This window comes from Falco rusticolus, chromosome 3 (assembly GCF_015220075.1).
Source record: "Falco rusticolus isolate bFalRus1 chromosome 3, bFalRus1.pri, whole genome shotgun sequence".
NCBI classification, from domain to species: domain Eukaryota; kingdom Metazoa; phylum Chordata; class Aves; order Falconiformes; family Falconidae; genus Falco; species Falco rusticolus.
This window is the reverse complement of record NC_051189.1, coordinates 75,735,342-75,759,474: the sequence shown is the minus strand read 5'-3', so window position 1 is coordinate 75,759,474 and position 24,133 is coordinate 75,735,342. Positions and strand designations below refer to the sequence as shown.

The 24,133-nt window shown below is 43.7% G+C and overlaps 1 protein-coding gene across 2 annotated transcripts in view; it reads right to left on the bottom strand.

Annotated features, from left to right (window-relative positions):
* Window positions 1-20,051, bottom strand: part of EPB41L4B (erythrocyte membrane protein band 4.1 like 4B) — a 172,344-nt gene extending 152,293 nt beyond the window's left edge. The window contains exon 1 of one of the 2 annotated variants that reach the window (XM_037380279.1): window positions 19,671-20,051. In XM_037380279.1, coding sequence (XP_037236176.1) covers window positions 19,671-19,964 — 294 coding nt within the window. In that variant the 5' untranslated portion in view covers window positions 19,965-20,051. The remainder of the gene's footprint in view (window positions 1-19,670) is intronic. The other variant, XM_037380277.1, reaches the window with a different exon arrangement.
* Window positions 20,052-24,133: the final 4,082 nt, after the last annotated feature.

The window sequence follows — 24,133 nt, the reverse complement described above, 5'->3', positions numbered from 1 at the left end:
GAACATCCACGTCTCTTAAATACTGCTCAGGAACATGCAGAAAAAAAACCCGAACTGGACACAACACTAAGAAAAACAAAAAGTGGTGATACCCCTCCCCCATCCTAATTAGCAATAAGAAAAAAAAAACAGTGGACAAGCCTGAAAAGCAGCTCTATTTAAACAGTAACTTTGAGAAAAGGACATGATCTGAACTCCTTTTTTTGAGTATATTCCTTAAGTTCTGTTCAATCTGTTACCCACATACAAAGCCAGTAACAAGTCACTCACACAAATTTAAGACTCAGATGATAGCTTAAATCTTAATCATAATTTATTGTGACAACTTCATACCAAAAGTATCAAAAAAAAAAAGGGGTCTAGTTTGAATGAAACATCAGGTTGAATTTGAATGAAGATCAGCTCAGAGACAAGGAGAGGAGGAACAGAAGAAAATAAGAGGTTGTTCTTCCTCTCCTCAGATTCCTTAATGTGAGATTCAATTAATAGCATTCAACTCCACAGCACTACAGGAATGGCCCTTTTCAGACCAAGACTGTCCTTGAAAAAGCATGTGAAGATAGTAAATTAAAATACTGGAAGCAACACTAACTTTTTTGTTCTCTGTAGGTAGTTACCCAATACAGGAAGTACTATGAAGCTTTTACACTTGGCACCTAGTACACCCAAATAAAGGCAGCAGTTTCCTATCTAAATGCAGAAGCTTAAAAGAAACATTGGCAATAAATAGAAAAAGTTATTGTTTTATAAGGGAAAGGAAGGAGCTTAACTACAGGGCTTTAGCAACTCTTAGGCCCAGTGCAGCCCGACCAAAAAGAAATACATTGAGATTTAGTTGAAATATGTCAGTTCCCTACCCTTAACCTCATGGTTATTACAAACCATATACAAGTATATATACATATACATTAATACATAAACAAATTTACAAACACACGAATGGCACAGTGGACTGATTTGTCATCTCTATCGCAATTGCAGACAGCCCTCATGCTACTAGTTTATCTGAACTACACACTGAACTTAGCAGAGTGAAACCAATTTGACAGAAGTCTGCCAATTTACAAGCACATACCTACTTCACTGAAGTCTATTAAAGCATTTTAGAAAATGCACAAGATACGACAGTATTGCATTTATACTTTGCCTATTTTGATTTATTTTACACTGACAGAATGAACTAGTAATTTGTGTGTTTAGACAAGTCATAAACTTACATAAACTCAGATGAGGGACTTTGTTTCCTCTCCCTCTCAGAATCAGCTGAAATGTTTAACAGAAGTCTCAAAGCAACCAGAGAGCTTAACTTCATTAATGTGGAACTGCCTCCCCAACCCCACCCCATTATCCTAAAGCACTTGGGCTGGGGGAATATTGGAAGTGTTTACCAAGTCACTGATATATACTTAGAATACTTACAATCTAGATCAGTTGTAGCACGGTCAGAATTGTATTTTTGTAAATTATCAGTTTAGTCTATGCTTTAACACTGTTCTTAATGAAATTCTTCATGGCCAGGTTCATGTAAAATGTTTTAAGTTTTTAATGTAGGCTTATTGTCTGTTCCACAATGAAAGCTCATCTTTTCCGCCCTACAAGGTTATCACAAGACAGTCACCTCAATCCAATAAAGAATGTCAAAGTAAAAGGAACTTTGTACTGTAATACTGCAATACCTTTAGTCAACTTCCAGTATTTGTGTAAGGTGAAATTCTGCTTATATAACAAAGTCCAAACAAAAAGGTACTACAGCTAAACCTATTTCCTCTACTTCATGCAGTCAAGAGGCTTTGCACCTACAGACTATGTCTTGTTTCTGTAATTTATCAATCCAATTTCTCTTGCAGTGTTTCAGATCCCATTTTGGCCAGTGTAAAACTCAAAATTTGTTCCTGAAGTACATTTGTAGCAGTTCCCAGGGGCTTTCCAGACAAAAATCCCTACCAAGGAATACTGTGAATGCAGGAAGAGCAGTCCAGAATCATATCAAGAAGCCTAACAGTACAAGCAACTGCTGCTCCAAGCTCCTCAGAGAACCACAACGGTGCTCAGCTCCTATTGCATGTGTCACACTGAAGGCACAGAGCTCCTAAACTAAAACAGTGAGCTCATGGTAACACAAGAACAAAAGATTTGGTGACTTCCATTCATGGGATTGTCTTCACTCAAGGATCTGGGTGTACTTGGTGGGTAATGCAGAAATATGGAGAGACTCAGTATGTGCCTCAAGGCAATTTAACCCTGGGGGAAAAAAATAATGTAATGCGAGTTGTACGTTGTGGGAAGTAGTGCAGCAGGAGTGACCTAAACCAACAGAGAGAGATTCACAAGGAACCAGATGAGTGCAATGATGACCCAAGCTGAGCTGGTGCTGGTGCCAACAATCAAACATACTGCTTCTTCTGTCCTGAGTACCCATATTGACAGATGAGATGGAGTTCAAGTCATAGTCTCTTGCAAACATCTGAAGGACTAAAGGAAGCTCATGGAACAGAAGTAACATCTATCTGTTAAAGGGCAAGGGACAGTAGTTAATGAGAATATATAAATCTGTGTGTTGGGTATAAAGACGTTTTAGGTATGTAGTTTAAGTTGTAAGTGTTGCTAAGAAGGATTTTCAGTAATGATAATTAAATACAATAGAATGTTGAGAAAACATATACATATGTATTGTTATGTGGGACCTAAACATGACACAAGTGGTATGGAATAAGGGGTGGAGATTGTATTGGGTCTGGCTGAGCCCCATAGCAGCCCTCATACATAGTGCTGTGCTTGCACTGGTAGCTAGAAAGGTGGTGATAACACACCAGTGTTTTGGCTACTGCTCAGCAGGGCTCACACAGCACCAAGGCTGTCTCTCCAGCCTTCCCCCCTGCTGCCCTCACCAGCAGGCTTGTGGTGGGTGAGAACTTGGGAGGGGACATAGCCAGGGGAGCTGACCCAAAGTGTTCAATGGGATATTCCATATGATATGATGTCTGCTCAGATATAACACCTAAAAGAAAGGAGGAGGGAGGGGGGCGAGGGGGGCATTCGTTATTTACATTTGTCTTCCAGAGCAACTGCTATGTGTACTGAAGCCCTGCTTCCTGCGAAGTGGCTGAACACCACCTGCTGATGGGAAGTAGAGAATAACATCTTCTGTTTTCCTTCACTTCTGTGTGTGCAACTTTTGCTATTGCTTCATCAAACTGCCTTTATCTTGACCCACAAGGGTTCCCCCCCCCCCCCCCCCCCCCATCTTTTCTACCCTTCTGTTCTGCTGAGGAGAGTGATGGAGCAGCTTGGTGAGCATCTAGCATCCAGCCAAGGTAAACCCACCACACTGGTGAAGCATGCTAGAAGAGCAGACTTTTCCTTATTAAGACGGAGGCCAAGATGGGCAATCTTGCTGCAGCTGTCAAATAGCTCTGTACTCTCTACATAGCGCATGCTTCCCATGACTCTGCTGGAGATCATAATTTCCTCCACAACACAAAATATGTACTTTTATCTCAGTCGCTGCAGTGCAGTATCTTATGGTTTAAACTCGTATCTGGTTATTCAACAGACAGGCTAAGATACAGGTGCACACACATCCTCCTGACGGTTTAGTCACAGAGCAAGACAGCCAAAAGCAATAACATCTTAGGCAATCTCCAGTAATCTTTTTGCAGCGATTTATCAAAGCCTCAAGTCTTTCTGTCCAGGTAGGGATTACAGACTTTGTCATCTTACTACCCAGACAGTGTAACACCTCCAAAGATGCTTTGGGAGCATCACAACAGCAGCAGCAAATGCCTATGGCTTAAAATAAATAATAATAGTTTAAAAATAATAATAAAAAAAATCTTAAATTGGAAATCTTCACCCATGAACTTAAAACAGCACTTCAGCTCTCTGGTCAGCATGCATTCACCCTTTAGCTTCCCAGACCAGGAACTCAAATTGATCTCCCTCACCCTGCAGTTGCAGCACAATGTCCCTGACTGTACATGGATGCAGGCATGCTTGTGCACAAAGATGCACCAGATGGCCTGAGAACTCCATTTTCTCAAGCATTTTGAAAATTGGATTTATTCCACAAGCCATCAGAACACCACCACCAGCTGGTCATAAGAATGAAAAATCTGAAGCAAAACTTTGTTCCCTTGTTTTCCCCTCCAAAATAATAATAAATAAATGAAAAGGAGGCATGTTGGATGTTCGTTCAAATGTTTAATATAGTTGTCATTGTAACTGAGACCTGCCTTTCTAACCTAACTTGTGGATTTGGAGTTGAAAGCATATTTTCCACTGGAACCCCTTCAGCATGATTCAGAACTGTCCATTTATGCTTTCAAGACATAAATAATCTTCCACCTGCTTCTTAAAAAGTGTTGGTTTAGATCATGTTCTTAAAGTTTCTTTCCATAAATATAACATAATCATTAAACCTTGTAAGGTTAAGTTGGAAAATGCAACATGAAATCAAACCCATCCAGCTTAATTTCCAAGTAATAGACTAAACTAAAAATAACTGAGGAATTAGAAACGTCAATTCAAATTTTTTATCTTGCCATTTTACTCACAATCAAGAATTACTGAATTTGTACTAGCAGCAGGACTCATTTCTGCAATATCTACAAATAAAGATTTACAATTAACCTCACACCACTTGAATTTCATGGATCTCTGACAGGGTAGGAATCCAGGATCTGCTCAACAGCATAGTTGTCTTTCACCTGCACTTCCAGCCAGCCTCAAAGGGATAAGGAATGTAGGAGAAGTACTCCATCACAGGATATCTGCATCACGTAACGACCATAAGATCTTTTCAGCCTGGGTTCTATTTGAACCTTCAGTGGTGGAACCTAGAAAAAGGTGACTTTCTCTAAAATTCCTTGATTTTTTCTAATTTCAGTATCAGCTTTGTTATCCTTACCAATTCTGGCTCCCTGTTAGATTCTGAGAAACTAGAGATGGCTGGGTCCAGTCAGCAATAAATTAGATGAAAGCAGCATAATTTATACCACTCATGATTTCAAGAAAATTAAGTCTCATGAAACAAGTCTTATCTTCTTCCTCCACAAGACTACATTTTTATTTGATTATGGCAATAAAGAGCCTTTTTTTTCTGCAAGGTATCTAACTCTGGCATAGATGAGCTCTTGCAGATCTAGTCTAGCTTGAGCTACTTGCCACGACTTCTGTCACTGAACCACACTGCTGCAGCAACTAAGCATTTCTTCTCCACTTCATACTAATCTGCCTGACTTTAGTGGGGCAGATGAGGAGCACTCACATGATCAAGCTATGACAGCACTAAGTACATGAATCAAACCATTCCTAAAGTGATTATTTATACCCTCAAGGCTCAACTCAACAACACAGGGGCTTTTATAGTACTTTTTCCTGACAGAGCTCCCATGCCTTCTGTCAGGTTTCACCCTACTGCTTGGCCCCTTATTTATGCCATACTTTTAACAAATTGCTGACATGCAATGTTGCAAAAAGCATTTTTTTACAGTGAAACATCCTTGGATCTGATCCCTGACCTGGTTTTCAGCACAGCCCCACAAACAACTGAAAGGGCAGGTATCTGCCTGCAGCACCAAGACGGGCACAAGAAGCCAAGAACTCTTTGAACTTGTAGTGATCATGAAACACCTGTATTGACCATGAAACACCTGTAATGCCAAAACACAGCCTATGAGAGAGTCCAACAAAAGCAAGTATAAGCATTCCTAAAATAAATGCATGTAGTCCACAACAGGCAGATTTCTTTTTTAAAAATTCTTCAGGAAGGGAAAGGAGGAAAGCAGTCAGCCAGCAGCACTGTCAGTGCAATCCTGAAGTGTTCTGCTCACAGTCAGTCACCAGTTTTCCCTGTGAACAAACTAATAAAATCACTCCTGCTGAACTTCACAAAACTGGCACAGTAGTAGAAGATGATGGGTCTTGTTGGCTGTACATTCTGATTTGCATCTCTTGGGGATGCAGAACTGCATCAACACACTGTAGCTCAATTCAGTGAAATCACAGGTCACCCACAGAGAGACAAGTTTCACTCACACTCACTAGGTTTAAAGATGGTGCCCTGGATTTCAGCAGCACTCTAAGAACTCTGGTGTAACAACAGAAAAACAACTGACCATGAGCTCTCAGTCTAATGCTACAGCCAAGAAAGTAAACATGAGCCATGAATGCATTACAAAGTAACATTAAGTAAGGAGCAATGCCATTTCATAAAACATTCAGCAAACCATTATAACAAACATTGCTGTGCCCAGTTGAAATGTCTGCACGTTATGCACAAAGTCAGAAAAAAGCTACAAGAATAATTCCAAGTCTGGAAAGCATCTGGAAATAAATTTTGTTTCTAGCTATCTAGACAACCAAATATAAGAGTAAGAGGTGGCTTGCATATGAATTTCACATACCTTCATGTGAAGAATATTTTTCCTCATAGTTCCAGAACTTTTTGTCACATGCCTGCTTAGGTACCAAGACAGGAAATAACAGGGACCATACAAATATCAGCTACAATAAAAGACCGGTTATTATTCTGAAGTTTCTATGTAGAACCCAAGTAAGTAACTGTTCTTCATTAAAGAAACTCAGAAGCAGACAAACTAATGAGATCCAAGCAGAGGGCTTATGCTAAAAAGTTACAGGCTTAAAATACATTCTTGGAGGAAGTTCTAGGGACTGATCCAGGAAGAACCAATTAGAGTGTTCACAATGATCCTTTCCGACCTGAAGCAAATGTACAGTTCAGAACCTATTTCTTTACAAGCCATCCATATGACTAACTCTCCAGTGTAATTTAAAGAGTGATAGTCCAAATGATATCTAGGGAGAACAGTCAGCTGACTTCCATTTAAGATCATCATAACAGCTTTAACAAAAGCTGTTAAAAGGAGGGACAAATGGAAACAGAGACAGATGGAACCTTTGCTAGTCACTTATCCAAAGCAAATTTTCTTAGTTAGCAAATAAAGTAGCTCTATCAGAAGTGGCAATGAAGCTATAATTGCTTGTAAAAACAAAAAGTCTTGTTGGTATGTGTAAGTTTGTATTCAGTCAGGTCATAAGAAAATTGTTTTGTTCCCTCCCTAATCAAGTATAAAACCAAAATATGCACCATACATCCTAGCTACCTCAAACATCCATTCCACTCCTTACTGCCACCAGGAACCAGCAGCCTCGCAAGGGCTTTTGGGGTACAAAAGTCAGTTTGAATAACACCATAAATTCATTTAGCTCTGTAGCCAAAGCTGCACGCTTGCCTCCTAGCACTAGCTATGGTGGCTGTTTCTTCATTGATAACCTATCCTTCAGTGATAAAACCACTCCAAGTTTATTAGCACTGCTGGTTATGTCCACGTATAGGACAAACTGAAGTATACTCCAGAGCACACCCTTCCTCAACAGCCCTGCACCCAGTGTCCCACTCCCTGGTTCGTCTCTCAAAGAGCTTTTCCACTAGCACCTGTGCAGAGGCAGAGGTTACCAAGTTCGGAATTTCACAGAACGTACTTCTCAAGCAAAGCAGGCGACAGTCTTGGAAGTAGACAGAGCGGTCACATCTTGTCCCTCCAGAACTGCACTGAATTCGTATTTTGTCTTCAGGGTCATTTTTTCAGCACCACAAACTGCTGTTGGATTACGTGGGGTCAGTCAAACATTTGTTTCCAATGACTGTTTTCCCTTTATGTACAAGACCACAGAAAACAAAGAACATCAGTCTCCATCTCAACTGTATCAGCTCTGCAATGTAGACAGACTATTGCACCGTTTCACAAACCAGTACAAAAACGCTGCAGTTTTCTAAGACTCACTGAAGGAAAAGTGGGAGAAAAGCTTTCTTCCCTAATATATATCTGGACTTGGGAGTCTGACCCAAAACTGCAGGAAAGCAGGCGGCACTGTTCAGAGAGCTGCTCTCTGTAGGGAGAGCTCCCCCAGGCCTGGGACTTCTCATGAAATCTATATTTGGTAGCTCCCACAACTCATTTAGTGCTGCCCTACTCTTGACAGCCTTATCCAGTTAATTAGGTTAGTGCATATGCAATAAAGAGGAATTCATACTCTTTAAATATTGTCCTATCTCCCTTGGAAGCTAACCAATCATTTGCCCTGTATCTTGCAAAAACAGCTTTCCGAACACCTTGCTGAAGGTTTTAGTACTATTTGAAAGCTCTATCTGCCTTCAATTAAGAAATAACTTTTGATTTCAGTAAACAGTAAAATGCCTTGGAAATCTTGAAAGCAAAATAAGTATAGTTCATTTTGAGGGCTGCCCTTCAAGATAGCACTTGCACTTCACCTTGCCCACTTTCAACAGCTCCTGAAAGTCAACAGTGAAGCCACAGAAGTTCTTCAGACTATTTTCTCTTCCTAGGCAGCTTCCAGCCCTCAGCTTCCTGAAGCAGCCAGGAAAGTTCTCCACTCCTGGCATTACACAAATGCTGAGAAATTGACAGCTGTAACAGGGAAAAAATTGCTTTCTGAAACAAACTTCTGATTAATAGTATTTTCTAGTTATGAAAGACCACAGCTTTCTGTTCTGTCTGACAGTTTTCAGATTATGATCATGCTGGAAATGTTACCAGATGTTCTGTTTCTCTCTGTCAAGGCAAGATGAAATTCTTCTAGAAGAAATACTTCTATCAGTAGCTAATACCATAACATGTGGGGGGAAGAAATCAAAGTCAAGAAATCCAGTTATAAACCAAAACATGCTGGGTGTTTAATGTGAAAATACACCAAAATCCAAGCACACAAGCTGTAAAGTGAAAATATCTGCTGGCAAATTTCAAAAGCAGCAAACAAAAAACTCACTTTTTTTGTTTCTCAGCACTGAATTTTTCTGTTCCCACTCCCCTCCAAGGAATGCAGTCATCAACTTCAGTGTATTTTTCACTAATACACAGACAAATGCTTGAACTCTTTCCTTGTTTTCCCCATACTTCGAAAATATCTTTACTTTTCAAAGCCAGAAATGATGCATCAGAAAGGTTTTATTATAAGAAAAATTTATAACGCACATTGTGCATCAACATGCTACACAGGAAAAAAGTGATTGCAAGCAATACTATCAAAAGAGGAGATGGCTCAGAGAATTCAAGAGAAAGAAGTGAAGGCGGTAAGTAACCTCAATTTGTTTGCAGTTCTAAAGTTAAGAATACTGTAAAAATACTTGTTCAGATTATTTCCTCATACATTGACTTCCTAAAATATATTAAGCACCTTTCATGAACTATCAAAATAATCAATTTTTTCCCCTCCAAACGCCTACTGTTTGCAACAAACAATTTGAGTACTGTGACAAATGTTCTGATGTCCCAAAGGCTCCCCCATTTTCACACTAAAAACAAAGGTTTGATTCCCTATCGTACAAGTTTTGTAACAGTTCATCCAACAGAGAAAAGCCAACTATGAAGTATCATTGTATGAGAGGAAGGGAGCGAAGGGAGGCAGCAGACATACAGGCAGGTGATCACTTAAGCAATCAGCTTAAAGGAGAATGGGAAAAGTGCTACAGTCAACGTTTAGTAGCTTCAGTGGCCTCTCTGCAAGGAATCAGCAGTCTCTGCTGTCTTAGTAAGCAGGTCTCCCCATTGGAAAAAAACCCCACTATCAAAATTAACACCTTCTAATTAACTGGAAGTCAAGAACAGAACTCCAACACGCTGCTGAGGGCTGTGTGCAGAATTAATTGTGCAAGGCGGACACTGGAAAACACGTAGAGCCACCCTGCAGCAAGGTGTTCTCAGCTGCAGCTCACAACATGGCCTTGGCAGACAAGACTGTGGGCTCAGGAGCAGTCACAGAGGGGACACTCCTCCTTGGAGAAAGCAGCTGTCAGTAACAAACAAGAAAACATCCTGCCACCCTCTCTTCATTGTTGAAGAACAGGGAAAGAAAAAGAAAAAAAGGAAAAAAAAGAACAAACAAGCCCAGTATATGAAATAGCAGGAAGAGAGAGGTAAAGAAACAAGTCTTTTGCACAACAAAGAAGTTATATTGCTAGTGTATTAAAAAGAGCTCTTCCCTCCACAGAGCTACAGCAATATGTCTGGATTCACACAAATACACATCCAAAGACCACAACATGAGAGAAGGTAAACAGATACTGCCCACTGGACTTTACACTTCCAGGGTGTTTGTTGCCTATCCTAGTGATACGACCTATTTTGAAGAACACCACCACTCTTCACTTACTTGCTTAATTCAAGCAGATAACAGACTCATCATTCATCGTCTCTCAAAGCAAAGCACTCATGGAGGGTTCATTATTCGGGAAGAATTTCCACTCAGTAAGTAGCCTGAATATAAAACCTACATACTAAGGATTTGCATCTCTACTGAATAGTAATCTTTGTTGTAACACAACAATTGTACAAAGTACTAGTGTTTTCAGATCTGCTTACAAAAATAGAAGTTCTTGGGCTTGGTTGTTTGGTTTTTTTTTTACAGAAATGTAAGCCCTCAATTTAAAATCATACCATATCACAGCTCTGGGAACCACTAACAAGGTAAGAAAGATACATTTAAATGACAGAAAACAGCCTTGACCTGGATGGCAACAAGGGAGAAAAAAAGAGAACTTAACAGAGCTACTCCTTTTCTCAGAAACTGTGGAAAATTCGCATGCACAGTTGAGGCAGGTTAACATTTGGACATTAATTTTGTTCAGACTTAGCAACAACAGAAAAGATGTGATGCAGTTAATATGTTTATTTTATCCATCAATATTAAAATGAGAATTTGTTCACAGCCTAGGATAATGTTAAAGCTTAACACTACCATATTAAACTGCCTATGGTCTAACACATAACGTACTAGACCTCAAATTTGAAATGCACACAGTAAGAAAATTTAAACTTAAAAATGGGAAGTGGTTTCCTTGTTTAGTCTCAGTTTAGGCAGAAAAATAAATAGGTGTTTTCCCAGCCAAGACCGCTAAACTACAAAATTCCTCTCAAGTCTACATTTGTTTTTTTTGTAACTAACACACACCAAGGAAAATAACACATATAATCAATTACTAGTACTACGAAGAACTACTGTGAAAAGCATTATTTTCAACAGCCACAAAAGAATTCAACCTTGGGTAAGTTATCCTTTGAAATAATATTGCATTCTACAATAATTTAATTACAGGTCACAGTCCCCAAGCTATAACACTATGCTTTTCTAACTGTGCATTTGATACTGGTTCATATGAGTCCATGTTCTTCAAAGGCAAGGACCTACACTCCGCAAATACTTGTGTAGAATTAGTTGCCTTTCATAAACATTACATTGGACCTTCCATTAGGATTTTCAGTCTCTTATTTATTATATAACCTGTCACACGTATTAAAATAATGAAACACAGTAACAACTCAATTCAACGTGTTTGTCAGTATACTAAAAAAAAAAAGAAAAAAAGACTACATTTAGTATTTGTTTGGATAAACTATCTGTGGTTCCATAACAGGGAAGGGAAATAAACTGAATCTGTACAGATAAAAAACATACACAGCCAGTAAAAATTAACTCTTAATAATTTTCATGCTTCATAGCTGGAGCCTGAATCTAGAACTTCAAGAAATATTTCAAAATAATCTCATCACAATGTAGCTAATGGTCCAGGACATATTTAAATTGATGCATAGAAATAAATGGAAATAGCAAGTCAAATGAAGAGCAGATGGTCACTCTAAACACTTCATTACCTTCCAACCCTTTTATTTCTAATGTGGAAAGAATAAAAGAACATTTACCATTGTCTGCACTGGAAAACAAATACTAAAAAAACCCATGTGTTTCTCAAGTAATTTAAAATACTAACCCAACAACACTGCACATATAGTTAACAGCTGTTGACTTCATCCTTTGAGCAAAAAATAAATTATTTGTACTTATCCCTATATTTTGCTTTCAAGTGGTCTACGAATTCAATGACATACATGTTCTCCCTTTTTCTCTCAGCCTCTTTCCCATGCCATTTTAGTTTTCAGGTCCATTTTTGTTGTCTCATATGAAACCATGCATTTTTAAAGTGGGGAGGTTTAACCTTTGAATTAACTATTTCACTGATCACTACCAGTGTTCCCCTAATGTCTGCTCTACAACTGAGAATGTTCAGAACCAGCAGTCACCTGTGCCATTTGTGCTCTGACAGACAGGGCACTTTGCTAGTCAAGCTGGCTGAATGAGCTGCTGTGCCAGCCACAGACCCCTGGCCACAGCATTTTCATAGGGAAGGAACAGGACTGAGGAGCATTTCAAATTTCTGGCAGCTGCAGAGAACCACACAAGTGATCTAAACTGACAGGAGAGAATGGGACAGAGAACTATGCTTGAGGCCCAAACCAGAAGGAAGCAAACCTCTCATGCTTATTAAAGTGCCTCCTAGACGAGATACTCCATGGTGAACTGTTTCACAGCTTACGTAGCTGCTCATCGGATGCAAAGAAAACTGCTCTTATGGATTGGGAAAACAGGGTTGAGTAAGAAAACCCCACAAAACTAAAAGACATTAGCTCTTACTAAAAAGAAAATTCAGTAGGGACCATGCTAGTAATACAGATCATATCCATACAGAAAAAGTATAGAGAATTTGGCCAGGGAGAAGACTGTGAAGAAAGGTGGGTGGAAATGGTTGGGAATTTAAAAACAGAAGCCCCAAATCAGCAAATGGACCTATGCTTGGAGAAAGCAAGACACTAAATGAAGCCAGCCGCTCAGAGAAAGTTACAGAAAAAGTGATAGTTACAGAGGCGCTCCAAGTAGAAGCAGAAGGAAGCACATGAGGAAGAAAAGCACACACAGAGAAGCAGGAGTAGAGATATCTGTCCTCACTGTTTCAGAGAACTGGATTGACAATATATCCCATACTTTATGCACCATTTCTAGTGTCTTCAACGTTTCAGCCCGTTTCTTCCTGACCTACCTCCTGCAATCCAAACAAAACTAGCTATCTGCTTGCTCTTCTGTATGGAAGGGCTGCCACTTCCAAACTCTCTTTCCTCCTATTTCCTGCCTCATAGGAACTTTTTACATGACATTGTTTTTCTTTTTCAGGACCACCACTAAGAGCCTGAGGCTACAGGTTTGCTACACAGCCATCTAGTCCAGAACCAACCACTGGGGGCAAAGAAAACACAAACACCAAACCCAAAACATGAGATGGACACTGTTTACAAGAAACTCGTATTTTCTAGCTGCTCTGAAAGTTTCCTTCTTATTGACCGTCTCCATTCAAACCCATGGTGGTCTTCAGAGTTTCTTCAGTGTTCATGATCACATAGTTAAGGCCAGGGCAAACAGCTGCTACTAAAATGCATTTTGTGGCAACAAACAAAAGGCCTAGCCACACCGACTTTTCACATGGTTACTCTCCAAAGCATAGCTGTGTTCTAGTCCATTATAAAAAAAAGGCTTCCAAAAGAATGCCTTATACAACCTTATCTTCTCCTGATCACTCCAAACACATAAGCTCTCCATCAGAGAATCAGTACCAGGTGCTCATACTTCTGTCTTTGCAGTACATTAGTCTCACCATTGGCTTTCTCCACCTTACTGGTTGTCAACTCCTTGCGGCAGCAGTCCTGTTATCCTGTCTACCTATACTGCATTGAAAAATGGTATTGGTTTCCATAAAAAACTAATGGAACTCACACGCAGATTTTATCTAACATATGCCAAAACAAAACACTGTGCATTGTCTCCCTGTTCTACTATGTACTGTTGAAATGCCTTTTAGCTGCTGTAGATTTATTGGGGATGTTTGGTGAGCACATCAAGAGCTGAAATTCCCTCTTCTCTCTCAAGAAGCTAATGCTGTGCATTTCTGAAGCACATCTGCAGTCACATGTGCACACCCCACCTCATTCCTATTTCTCTGGGGCTGTACGTCCCTGATTCTGTACGTGATTCTACTACGAATGCTTTTTACACACCTTCAGTATACACAGCAATGCATCAAAGCATACGGTACATGGAAAAGATAATTAAAGGCTACTGCCAGAAGACAACACATCGAGCTCTAGCTACAGTTACTTGATCAGAGCTGTAAGGTAATGAAAAGGCATTTCAACATGAGCTGCAGAAGCAAAATACCCAACTCCTCCTACAAATGGAGCTTTATCAGTTTATAAAGGGGATTACAGGTGCTGGTGCCTGCAGGAGTTCATGAACATGAGAGACCATTCCAGTGCAGCAAATATGCTTTTAACATTTTCCAGCAAGTATTCTAATTTTATGCTGTTGAAAGGTAACTTCTGCATAAAGGCATATTATCAATTTCACTTTAAGTGATAAAAGGTTTAAAGAATTAATAAAAAATCATGTTCCCCATCTGATGTAATATATCTATTTGGGTGGGGACTAACTCCTCAGTTAGGAGACTCCAGAGAATGACTTAAATCTAAGTGTCTACATGCATATTAGTGCATTTCTCTAGAATTACTATTCCTGAAACATCATTAGAAAAACATGTGTGATAAAAAAAAAAAAATGAGTTTTACTTCTCTCCTGAAATTTCTAACTTTATCAGGTCAAAAATATATTAACCAATAATTACAAGATAGACATGACTACACAAGAGTTAACATTTACATTTAATGTAAGCATAGAAGCCAGACAGCAAATTTTGTTATGTTCTTGTTACTCCAACAAAAAAAGGATACAATGCATAGGTAACTAGAGATTAGAAAACGGTACTGAAGAACATTTACTATCCCTGTCCTGAAGTGTTTCCATAGCAGCCAAAACAATTATTAAAACAGACCAAAAGGAAGGCAAAGAAATAATGCAAAAGCTATCCATCTGAAAACAATTCATAGATTTGAGGAGTTATATTTGCCTTGTTCATTAATTTAACCATTAAACATCACCTACTTGCTAATACATCACACCGGTCTTTCTAATGACGTTCATAGCAGCACAGAAATTTATCAGAGCAAGAAGATTTTTAGGATGGAGTATTTATGACAGACAACATGTTGACTGCTGTGGCTTCATGTCACAGAAAATTTAAAGTATCCTCTATCTGCTCTGCAGGATGAGGATCCCTCTTTTGCATCCCGCTTACACAAACCCAAGTCATTCCCCTCCTGCCCTCCCCCAGCTTACACAGAATACTATTTTCAGTGGCATTAAGAAGAGAGATATCAATTCCTGCTATTCTGGACAGCCCCACTGAATAGCTATCTTTCATATATCCTCCCTTAAAGCTTTAGTAAGATGCACTGAACTAAAAAGTAGGAGACTCAGTTTTTAGAAATGCCAGCAACCATGTCTTAAAGTCAACAAAAGTTTGGCTTTTTGGCCTCATCTGAGCACCATTTATAGACTGTTCCATTTACGTGTTAACTAGCAGGCATCATCACCACTGCGTAAATGTCAATGCTCTTTCCTTGCATTTTTATGTAAGAACACAGCATCAACCATAACCAGGTTTTTTTTTTCGTTAAAAGGCATGAGTCCTCCAGAAGAACAGAGGCAAGACTGTTCTGACAGCAGTAGGCAAGTGGCCTTCCAACCTACCTACAGCTGAGTTACACTCTAAACAAGTAACAGCCTCCAATGCAAGCAAAGATGCAACACAAAAGGTACTAAACAGGTTCTCAATGGTAAAAAATACACTGATACCTATGTGAGAAGGAGGAAAGGACGGTTTCTCATCTAAGTATTTTTCTCCATGTGTCAGTTCTTATAACTAGATTTCAGATGTACAGAGATGTGGTGTCAGGTCAAGAGGAAGTAATGACACCATTTATGCTCCCCTTCCCATGGGAAATCACCCCACAGCAACAGAACCGGTCAACTGCCACTCACTCCTATACAACAGATCCAACCTTAATAGCATCTCACATTCAATACAGGGCCCTGAGGAACTCGTGGGTTTAAAAAGCCATCCAGTGCATTATTCTATTTAGAAAGAATACTTTCAAAGTACACGATTCTTGCTCTAAGAGTGAACAAAAAAGCCCGCATCATTAAGCAATCCTTGAAATTTCATGGAGAAGCTGAGTATAGAAACGGTTATCCAGGGGTATCTACAGTGCTCAGAACAATTTTATGTTGACATCTGTATGGGCAGGAAATAAGTTCAGGAAAGGTAGAGAACACCTACAAGTGAAAGACTACACAGCACCATAGGAGGGCAGGCTGGCAGATGCAGTAGTCTGAAGGCAGAGGACATGCAGCAAAAAGAATAAAGTGCAAACGCCCCAGAAGGAAGTGAGCGTGGAAATGCATACAAGAAAAAACGTGACTGGTCACAATACTGCTATACAGCCTAGAGAAGAACAAGCTAAGGAAGGACTTGGGGATCAGGGTAGATCTATGCTTCTGTTATCACCATGAGCAGACAGGAGCTTACCAGATGTGCTTGCTGTTTCTAATACAGATACTATCACATAAATGATAACGTTAACCCAAAGACAGTTATCAACCTACCGATATAGGATTTCTTTTTCCAACACCAGCATCAGCCCTCACATATGAGAAAACACTGCGGCAGAACCCGATACATTTAACCTGGACAAAAGTTTCAGGGTTTCAGTTTTACTTGAATACTAAAAAAATCCCACACAGTAAGTCAACAAAAAAAACTGAAACTTTTTTTTTCTACACATATAGCTAAAGTTTTCCCTCAGTTGTGTCTTTTCTGTCATTCATCCACACAAACAAGTACATCCTGTCATCTTCAAAATCTAATAAACCTTTCAGTTACTTCTAGTGAAGTCTTAGCCTAAAAAGTTGTAGTTGGAAGAGTACCATATCCTAATACCAACAAGTTCCTATTTTCCACTGGAAAGACAACTGGGGTGTAATGTTTGCAGGTAGTAAAAAGAACACATTTTACAGATGCCAGTATCTCCTGAAAAAAGTGCTTGTGAACACAGCCAGCAGCTCAGTGAAGTCCTCTGCAATTATCTACAAATTTGACTTCATGGGTAAACTGCTCACTGGTGACAAAGCCCACACGCCCTCCCTTTCAACAAAACTTGAGCTGAAATGGAAAGAAACCACCATAAGCTTTTTTTTTTTTTTTTTTTAATGGAAAAGATGCTACTGAATTCATTCTGTATCACCGAATGTACCACTGAATACAGTCCTGTACCACAGCTTTGGAGTATTGAAGCATGTTCTGCTTCAGGCCCCAATCCCATAAAATCTAGAGCTGCAAAGCTGAGAGAAACTTTACTGATCAACTTTATAAATGGTGCAACGCCTCTTTCAGTTTTTCTGACTCTCAGTGTGGGTGTTACTTTCCGTGAAAGAAAGGGGAAAAGCACGAGGAAGATACGTAATTCAACAGAACAGTTTTTAATGCTCAACATATTGACAGTTATTACGTGCTCCAGAGTCCTCCACCAGTCTAGGAATTTCAATGGAAAAAAATACCAACTTCCTACCCTATCCTTGGACAAATCAACCACAACCACCACGTTGTGCAGTTCACATTCTGAAAACACTGGCAGTCTAGGCTTCATTTGGAGGTCAAATGCAAGCAAGAGTGCTCCACAGTTTCTTTACTGGACCAAGCAGGTACTTCCATATACTTTCAAAACTCAAGGACTAAGAAGAGTGCCATTACCTCATTTTCTGATGCTTCAAAACCACAGACCATCTTAAACAGGCTCTACAGCAAAAGCTGAACTCTGATAAATCAGAGGAAGTATAACCTTAAGCAAAATACTTACTGAGCTTATCTACACAGACCTCTGTAAGTAAATCCGTAGCATGCTGATAACATTCAAGTCTTTAGAAAAGATTTGTGCAGAAATGTTAGGAGGACTGCAGCAACTTGTGAAGGAGATGTGAGGGGAGGAAATATATTAGCATTTCAAATATCTGGAAACGCGTGATCTAGTCTTTAAGGCAAGGGAGGCCTGACAGTTCTGCAGCAAGTATCTCTAGGTGGCTCCATTCACATGCTTCTAATTTCACTTGTAAGAGTCTCACCCCATCTCTTCAGTTTCTTTCAAGCAGAAACCATAGGGTTGTGAAATTCCACGTTTTAGTGAAATGATGCCAATGTACACAAATAATTATTAATATGAAAAACACCTAACAAGATTCAAAAGATACTCTGAAAAAAACACTTTTTTACACTCCCAGAGAATGAAGTAGTGCACAATTTATCAGGTTGTTTCACTCATTAATGGTAAGCTTCCCCACCTGCTTTTGCAGACCAACTGTTAATGGCTGGTGATTATTCGGGTAGAAGATTAAATATTTTTCAAATATGATGAACTCTGACACTATTCCACAAGAAATTTGGTTTTCAAGAAGGGCGGGGGGGGGGCGTCGGGGGGGCGGGGAAGGTCAGCAACAGAGGACGGGTGTCGAGTATTTAGTAGCTGCGGGGAACGAACGTCTGGCAAACCCTGACTCTGTACGTTAGTAATATACACGGTGCAGTTTCCTTGAAGAGAGGTAAAAGGGCACGCAACGGGCTCTGGGGGTGCCGAAAGACTCACAAACGCGGCCGGGCTTCAGAGCAGGCGAACACAAACACACGCAGAGCCGCGCTGGCCGGCACCGTCCCTTCCTCGTTCCTCAGGCGCGGCGGCGGGAGGGGGAAAAGTTCAGCGCCGGCCCCGGCCCCGCACCCGCCCGAGCCGCGGCCCCGGCCCCCGCCGCCGCCTGAGGCGCTGACGGCCCCGCCGCCCCCTCACGGCCGGGCCGGGCCGCCCCCCGGGCCAGGGACTGCAGGGCGGGCGGGCGGGCGGACCCTGCCCCGGAGCCGTAGGGGTTACCTGGGACCGCGGCCCTGCAGCAGCCGGGCGGGGCGGCCCGCACGGGGCGGCCGCTGGCCCGGGATGGGAGAAGCGCCTCAGGCTGCCCCCCCGGGCGGAGGGCAACGCGGGCCGTGCGCGGCTCCGCGTCACACACCCGAGCGAGGCCCCTCGGCCAGCCCCGCTCATCTCCCGCCGGCAGGGGGGCGGCGGGGGCGTTAGAAAACAAGAAATAAAGAGGCGGTGCCCCCGCAGACCCCTGCCGCGGCAGGCGCAGCGCGGCCTCGCCTCACGGCTGGCCTCGCCTCGCTCTCCCGCCGGCGCCACAGGTGCTGCGGGGCTGGGAGCCGCCCCTCCGCCGGCCGCAAGCCGGGGCGCAGCGAGGCCAAAGGCACCGCTCCCCCGCAGAGGCTCGGCTCCGGCCCCCGCGGCACGCCGTGGTGCTCCTAAGGCCAGCGGTGCCGTCGGGCGGGGTCTGCGGGCAGCCCCCCCACCCCCGGCCGGGGCGACACACAGGCAGCGCCCCGCAGCGCAGGGGCAGCCCCTCCTGGGAGAGACGCCGCCGAAAGCAACGCTGCAGGGGGCTGTTTTCTGGCTGCGAGGGGGGAGGCGAGCAGGCGCCCACCTCCACGGGGGCTCCGGGGGAAGGGATGAGGGACGCAGCAGGCTGCAGCCGGCGGGAAGGGGGCGGGGGGCGAGCGGAGAGGCGGTCATGGCGGGGAGGCACTCCGCGCACCTGGCAGCAGGTGCTTGCAGGCAGCTACGGCGGCGAGGACGCCCGCGGTGGGGAGGAAAAAACTAGCTGGGCTTGCCCGGAGAACGGCGCATGTCGTGCAGCCGCGGGGGGGGCACTCGCGGGGACCTGTCACCGAAGGGGACGACGACGACGATGCGGAGGAGGGGAGAGGGCAGATGCAAGTGCTGTTTTGCAGGCAGGGGAGGCAAGCGCGCGTTACTCACCGGCAGCTCCACGTTGACTTCGGTCCCGTCCAGGAGGAGGACGCGGCACTGCAGCACCGGCTTACTGCCGCCGGCCGCCGGGATGTGAACGGGGGCTCCGGCGCTGTGCACGACTCCTCCGGGGTGCGGCGAGGAGGGGAAGCCTCCCGAGCCGGCGGCGGCGGCTCCTCGTAGCCCCCCGTCCCGCTCGTCCCCCTCGCCGCCGAGCCCACCTCGCCCGGCTCCGCGCCCGGCTCCTCGCCCGTAGCGCTGCATCGATCTCCGGCCAAAGGTCCTGCGCAGGAACCGCAGCATCCTGGGGGCGCCCTGCCCGGCCGCTCACACCCCCGAGCCCGCAGCTCCGCGCCCGGCCCCGCGCCGCCTCCCAGAGCAACGCAGCAGCGCCGCCCGCCGGGAGCCGGCCCGCGCCGGGAGCCGGCCGGCCCGGCCCGCCCCGACCGACCGCTCCGCCCTCTGCAGCGCCGCCCGCCACCGGCACGGCGGGGCGGGCCGCGCCGCGGCCCCTCCTGCCGCCGCCGAGGTGGGCGAGCTCGGGCGGCGGGCAGGGGGCGCTGCTGAGGCGGGCGACGGGAGGCCACCTGTGGTGGTGGCGGCGGCCGGGGCGCTCGCCCTCAGCCCGCCGGCCCCCTGCCCCTCAGCCCCGCTCGCCCCGCTGCGGGGGGGAGCGCTGAGCCCCGCGGCGCCTCCAACAACTGCCGCGGCGATCGCGCCGGCCGTTGAGGCGGCGTCTGCGCGGTGGCTGGCCCTCGCCGCCGCCTCCGGGCCGGGGAGGGGAGAGGAGCGGCGGCGGGGCAGGGGCGCGGGGCCTCCCCCGGCTGGGCCTTCCGCCGGGCCCGTGGCCTGGGGGCGCCGCGCTCCGCGCCGGGGCGGCCCGTCCTGCGCGCCGAGCTGGAGGCTCTGCCCCCGCCCCGCGTCCCCCCCGCCCCGGGCTGCCGCTCCCGCCCCTTCGGGCGGGCGGGAGAGGGGATGGGGGAAGTTAATCGCGAAATAAAAAACGGCGAGGGCTGAAGAACGGACAAGCCCCAGCGCAGCCGGGAGGACACGGCTCGCCTGTGCCGGGGAGGCCGAAGCGGCGTGTCCCGCCGCGGGGCGGGGGGGTCACGGCACCGCACCGCCTCCCCCCTCCCCTCCCGCCGCCGCCCGTGTCCCTGGCGTGTCCCCCTGAAATGCTCCCGCGTTCTGCGTTGCCGCCGGCGCGGTCCGGTGGTTTGGGGAAACTAACGTGTTCCCGTGGAAAAAAAAACAACCCTACACACACACACACACACACACACGCTCACACACACCCCGGGGTCTCGCTCCCTTTCCGCAGCTGTAAGTGTGGAAGCAATACGGGTTTATAAATGCCATAGCAAATCCATAGGTATACTCGCTCACACAGTCGCGCCGCCGATAAGTTAAACCTTTATGTATTCTGGCTCGGGTGGGAACACTTCTGAACTGCGGTGTATAAAATACTGGACATGAATCATGTCTCATGAAAACAATCAGCGGGACTAATTCTGCCACTCTATGGTCAGATACGATCAAAGGGGCTTTGGACTGAAATAATTTGCTGCTTCTAAAGTTTTTTTCTGCTATGGATTTACTTCCTTTAACCTTACTTCTAGGCCGGTTTACACAAGCATTGTCCTATTAGGTATTCCGAAAGCCTGCCAAAATGTCTCAGCTTGTCATTTTTTATTGAGACTTGACAGTATTAGGTAACTGCCTGCTGCTTCTGCATCCTTTCCCGTGTTTATTCAATGCACTGGATCAGGTCTTGAAGTGTCACATCAGCCAAGACTGACACTAAACTGCATGATCTTTGGCAGGGATGCATCTGCAGCCCTTCTGCACTGTATAGCTGCATAAAAGAGCTTTTATAGAAACGGAGTGGAAAGGTGCTGATCTTTGCCTGCTGCTATTCACAATGAAGAGTAGACACTTATTACAGATTATGGTTTGGGGTTTTTGTTTTGGTTTGGGTTTTTTTTTTTGCGCTAGGGGCAGAACTTGAGTTTTCTTTCAGATCCTGGAATGGTGCAGCATACCTTGGGGTTCTTTCTGTGCTTTGAACACTGTGAAGATATCACAGTACGCTTGTTTGCATACTGTAAGCAACGCAAATGATCTTAAAGGTTGGAAATTCAGCAGAAATACTGTTGTCTCTTGAAAGAGCTACAGCAACCCTGGTGCAAAGGAGAGTGGGGTAGAAGGGAGGTCTGGCATCACTTGGGACTGGGCTGGCAGAAAACCAAGCGAGTCTTTTGCAGCACTAAAAAGCTTCTTTACTCATCTGTGAGACTTCAGCCCTTTGTCTTTTTAATCTGTTGTCATGATAACAGAAGTCTGATATTTTAAAATGCATAGACCTAGGCTTGCTTGACTTGCACTAGCAGCACACATGATACAAGCCAGTGGCCATAACCCAGAGGCAGTGCTGTGTGTACAGAACTGCCACAGAGATGCTGAGGTCCTGTTAAACCTCATGTTGAGCAATATGAGATAATGCTTATGGTAAAAGATCTTCTGGAAGGAGCTGGTGGTGGGAGGAAATAAAGCTGGTTCGTTAGGAGACCCAGCCTTTCTTGGAGTAAAACAATTCCACCATTATTTTGTCTCATGTTACCAGCAGAGCTATCTTTAGCCCTGAAACAAGAGCCTTGAGCAACTGTGGGAACTGAGGATGCTATGATACATTTATTGCAAGCTGAGAGGTATTTAAACTATTTGTTTGTATTTTTACATTCCACCCATCTACATCCTTTCTTCGTTTTCAAGTTGACAAGCCCTAAAGTGATTTGATTTGCTGGTACCTCTGTCCTGCAGTCCCTCATCAGAGTGCCTACTACTTGCTTGCTTTCCAATGAGACACACAAGCAGAAACTGCAGCAGTCCTCATCTGTGCTGTAAAGTCATTACTTTTAAATATTTATCAAAATAGCCCTCCACTGCAACATCTACCTCCCATGGAGTATTCCAGTCTCCTGGGAGTCATGATTTGATGGCTACCACAGGAAAGGTGGTCACCTAGGTGAGCAATTTGTAATGACCCATGTCACAGTTCTGGAAGCAATCCCTGCGAGTAACCAGCCTTACTGATGGCTTTGCCGTAATGCTAAGCAGTGTGTAAATGGGAGAGTATTTACCAAAATCCTTACTGACATTTGTGTAGTAGCAGCACGAAGGAGGATCTGTAACTGTTGGAAGCACTATTGCTGCTCATGGCTAAATAACCGAATAAAAGTGTGACAAGCACTCCATTCTTGCCCTTTCGTTCAGGGTTTTGCTTTTGTTCAAATCTTGTCTTGTTGCTTTTTGAAAGCTTTGTAATGGAGGCAGCCACCTAATAGGGAATGAGAGCTAACCACTGACAGTCCCATAAAGAGACTTCTCCCACACTGGGTGCGCCTGGACATCGGAGACCTCTTTCTTGTTTTACTTTTTGTCACTGCAATCACATTTATGGATTGTTCCTGGCCTGCCAGGATTTCACTATCTGCAAAGGAGTGATCTAAATTTAATTTGTGTGCAGCTGGAGTTTCTTTTTCTGCAGTTTTGAAGAACTGTTATCTTTACTGAGTAACTTACAGGCTTATATTTTGCAAGCTTCTGCAAGGATGTGTTTTCTTACAGTCGTTACTAAAGAAAACTCATTTAAAGGATTCAAAGAGCAAATGTCTGTGTTAATAAAGGGGGGTGAGAAACTTGAGTTATGCTGTACATTCACTCACACTTTCAGATCATTCACTCACACTTTCAGATATGAGTTTGTTGAGTTTTGTTTTCTAAACTTATAAATGAAATTAAATTGTTTTGTCAAAAAAAATCATTAAAGGGGATACTTTTCAGCATGAACGTTCATTGGATTACAGCATTCATGTAGCAGTTGGCAGTTCTGTTTGTTTTCCCTAAAAGCATGTCAGTCATATGAGCAGATATGATGTCACTGTTTTTCAGGATTGCTTTATACACAGATGTAGATCAAGAATAAAATGCAAAGGTAATTTGGAGTTACACAGCTAAGGATAATTTGCATTTCTGTGCCATCCTTTAGCTAGAGAGATCCCAAAGCACTTTCATTAAAAAAAAAAAAAAAAAAAAAAAAGAAAAATTACATGTAGAACCATTTCATCAACACTGAAATGTAGCAGCTATTTAACAGCAGAGAAAAATACTAAGAATCTCTCTTATACAATTGTAATGGAAATATGAATTTGGATAGGCAGGAAGTTATTACACAAATCACATGGCTGCGATGCTGAGGCTCGTGGATGTATTTCTGTGGAAGGTACCACACAATCTTAGGTAGTCAGGGCTTTACTTTATAATACATCAACTATCTCCTCCAAGTGTTACAAAATAACTGCATTAGGAAAGAAATGTAATACTTTTGTATTTGGAATAATACCAGTGTTGCAGTAGGCATGAATTTTGGTAGCTATTGCTGTTCATGTTAATCCTTATTCTGGAAAAACAAA